At 52.9% G+C, this 3,541-nt stretch overlaps 1 protein-coding gene across 4 annotated transcripts in view; it reads right to left on the bottom strand.

The window, feature by feature from the left end:
- ETNK2 (ethanolamine kinase 2) overlaps positions 1-3,541 on the bottom strand; it is an 18,919-nt gene that overhangs the window by 10,465 nt on the left and 4,913 nt on the right. For all 4 annotated transcript variants that reach the window (XR_003003924.1, XR_003003925.1, XM_024751085.1 and 1 more), the window contains exon 3: positions 3,040-3,162. Coding sequence is in view for 2 of the 4 variants with exons in the window: in XM_024751085.1 (XP_024606853.1) it covers positions 3,040-3,162 (123 nt within the window). In the remaining 2 variants the exon portion in view is untranslated. The remainder of the gene's footprint in view (positions 1-3,039; positions 3,163-3,541) is intronic.

Below are 3,541 nucleotides of genomic sequence, written 5' to 3'. Positions count from 1 at the left end.
CCAGCCGCTCCGCGGCATGTGGGATCCTGCCGGACCGGGACACGAACCCGTGTCCCCTGCATCGGCAGGCGGACTCTCAACCACTGCGCCACCAGGGAAGCCCCTGACTCATCACCTTTGCCCTCATACCAATCAACCCATCTAAAGCTCCTCTTGATGCCCCTTAAGCAGTTATCAACCCCACCTTCCCCAGCCACGCTGGGTTCCCCCATGTCCCACCCAACACCAAGACTATCAAATCTGTTTCCACAAGACCTGACTCATCTCCCTATTCTCCATCCCTCCATGAAGCTTCCCTAGGGCAACGTTCCTCAGAGCATGGTTCCTTGATCACCTGCCTCAGAATCACCTGGAGAGCCGGTCAAAAGGCAGATTCCTAGGGTCTAATGCAAGACCTCCCAATCAATCTCCAGGGTTAGGCTCGGAATCTGTACCTAGCAAGCACCCAGGGGAATCTCATGCTCCAATTTGGGAACCCTGGTCCTAGATGTTGCCCACTGAATTACAACACTCCCCCAGCTGGCCTCCCTGCCTCGAAGCCCCCAACTCCCACCCAAATCTGTCCTTTACAAGGAACCCCTGGCTCCAACACCTTCACATTGACTCTCCACTGCCTGAAAAATTAATCTGGGCTCCTTAACCTGGCACTGAAGGCCCCTCACAGCCTAGTTCCAACTCACCTCTGCAGCCCCATCTCCCACGACCCATGCCCAATGGGTGGGTCTGCTCCAGGGCTTCCCTGGTGGCGCAGTGGTTGAGAATTTGCCTGCTGATGCAGGGGACACGGGTTCGAGCCCTGGTCTGGGAGGATCCCACATGCCGCGGAGCAACTGGGCCCGTGAGCCACAACTACTGAGCCTGTGCATCTGGAGCCTGTGCTCCGCAACAGGAGAGGCCGCCATAGTGAGAGGCCCGCGCACCGCGATGAAAAGTGGCCTCTGCTTGCCACAACTAGAGAAAGCCCTCGCACAGAAACGAAGACCCAACACAGCAAAAAGATAAAATAAAGTAATTAATAAACTCCTACCCCCAACATCTTAAAAAAAACATTAAAAAAAAAAAGATCTGCTCCAGCCAGGCCCTCATCTACTCAGCATCCACAAGCATGCTGTCTCCTCCAGCCGGAGGCCTCCCTTTTCATCTCTGCCATACTACCTCTGCCAAGAAGACTTTCCCTGGCGCTCCCACCCCTGCATACATCACACACACTGCAGAGCCAGGTCCTATTTACACGGAAGGTTTCTAAGCTCCTTGAGGGCAGGGCCCCTGTCACCTTCAAGTTTTTTGTTGTTTTAAATCCCAATCAATCAGTGTTTGTGAAATGAAGGACTGACTCAATCAGGGTTATTAGGCAACGACTGGAGCTCAAGTGCTTCACCCCATCCGAGTGATTGCTCATCGCTGCCCTGCTTGCGGCAGGTTAGACAGTTTAGGGCAGGCATCATCCCCTCAAGAGGCTCAATTTAAGCAAATTGATTTGCCTAAGGTCAAAGGTGAGACAAGAGAAAAGGAAGTTGGCCAGCTCTTTCTCAGCACACTCCCCTCCTAACAAGGTCACCCCCCGAGGCTACACAGTGACAGTACAGTCAGAAGAAGCTGCAGTAACAAGGGTCATGCCCGAGCATTAGGCCTGGACTCTAGTCCTTGAATTGCCACGTATCAGTATAACCTTGGGCAAGTCCCATCCTTCCTCTGGGCCTCAGTTTTTCCATCTGTCAAACGAAAGTGGTGGGCTGGATGATCAGAGGGTCTTGCTCTCCATGTGCTGTTCTAGTCCTAAGGGGGAAAGCAGTCCTTGTCCCAGAGCCATCTGACATAGAAGGTCTGAACATAGGCTGTCCTAGACAAGTAGTCCCAAAGCGGTGCTTAATAATCTCTGACAGGGAGGATCTAGATAAAGTCATGTGTGCACGCATGTGACAGAGACACACGATCGGGATGGTTAATTATTACCGTCTTAGAGGGAGAAGGAGATACCCTTCCTCCAAACCTCTTCTGTGCCCTGCTCCCACGAACATTTGGAGAAGAGTGATGTCCGGCCCCAGTGGGGAACATGGAGGGATCAGAGACCCACTATGGCCTTTTTTGCGGGGCGCAGGGATGACCTCAATCTTTTCTCCATGCCACCATCCTTTTCTCAGCACTCTAGGGTATGCTGGGGAGTCAGGCCTCTGAAGGCCAGAAGGACTCTCAGGTTGCCGGTGAGAGCACAAGGAGAGGTCCAGGGAACTGCGTCTTACCTGGGGAAAGGCAATGTCAGGATGCGTAGGGTGTGCCCCTCCCCGGGAAGAGCGGTGAGAAAGCAGCGAGCTGTCAGTTTGAACAAGGTGAGGAACCGGGGCCCCAGAGCCATGTGGGGACAAGAGGTGCCCAGGCAAGTAGCAGGAATCTTGAAGTCCAAGGGCTTGTCAGCTGAGTTCTTCTGACTGCCTCTGAACTCAGCCCCACCCCATTCTCAAGAAGGTCGGTCCCTCCCTTCTCATTGCTCAGAAGCCAGCTCAGGTAGAAAGGGCCCTGTGTGGAAACAGAAGCCCTGCCTCTGACTAGCCCTGTGACACTGGGCAAAGCTTAGTCTCTGAGCTCAGTATCCTTCAGGTGAAATGGGGAGATGCTGACCCTATTCTCCGCCACAACCAGAAAACTGAAGGAGAAATAAGCACATAGATAGGGAGGGTGGGAGGGAGGGAGACGCAAGAGGGAAGAGATATGGGAACGTATGTATATGTATAACTGATTCACTTTGTTATAAAGCAGAAACTAACACACCATTGTAAAGCATTTATACTCCAGTAAAGATGTAAAATAAATAAATAAAATTTTAAAATTCCAAAAAAAAAAAAAAAGAAAGACGCACATAGGTACAAAACTGCGGAAACAAGTTCCTGAGGTTTCGTCAATCAGCCCAACTCTGCTTGGAGACAGAGGCTCAGGAATCAGGACTGAAGCCACTAAACCTTCTGTCGGGGCGGGCTGGGGAAGGGAGGTCATATTAAGGCAGCAGAGACAGTGATAGCCTTGAACCCTCTCAGATCTTTGTACCTGGGGTTGATCTCATTCTTCACAAGGGTGAAGTAACTGTGCATCTTGTGCCAGAGGATGGGCTTGGGCAGGCTGCCGTTGGCGTGGATGGTGTGAATCTTTGCCATTTCTAAGGCAATCAGCCTACAGCAGAAAACAGGAAGAGTAGAGTATGAGTGTGGGGCAGGCCCTCCCCAGCTCAGCCACTCCTGAGCATAAAGAAATGGCCCTGCAAGGTCCACTGGGGCCAAGTGTAGGCTATTACAAATCTGTTAGGAGCTCTTGGTCCTGCAGAAGGAAGGTCTCAGCAGAAGGCGTGAAAACGAGATAAGGCCTTCAGCTCAGCAGCTCCCCTTCCAGAACCAGAGCCGGGGGAGCTTCAGGGAGTGAAAGGGCAAAGCAGTGGGCCGGTTGGCCACAGGTCAGTGACCCTGCCCCACCTCAAGGTTGAGTGCCTACAGCAACCCCTGAGGACAGAGGGGTCCCCTGGGGAGGGGGGGGGAACCCCTCCCACCCCCCCACC

Source organism: Neophocaena asiaeorientalis, unplaced genomic scaffold (assembly GCF_003031525.2).
Source record: "Neophocaena asiaeorientalis asiaeorientalis breed wild unplaced genomic scaffold, Neophocaena_asiaeorientalis_V1.1 scaffold67, whole genome shotgun sequence".
Lineage (NCBI taxonomy): Eukaryota > Metazoa > Chordata > Mammalia > Artiodactyla > Phocoenidae > Neophocaena > Neophocaena asiaeorientalis.
Note: the sequence above shows the minus strand (reverse complement) of the source record. Positions and strands in the feature narration are given on the sequence as shown.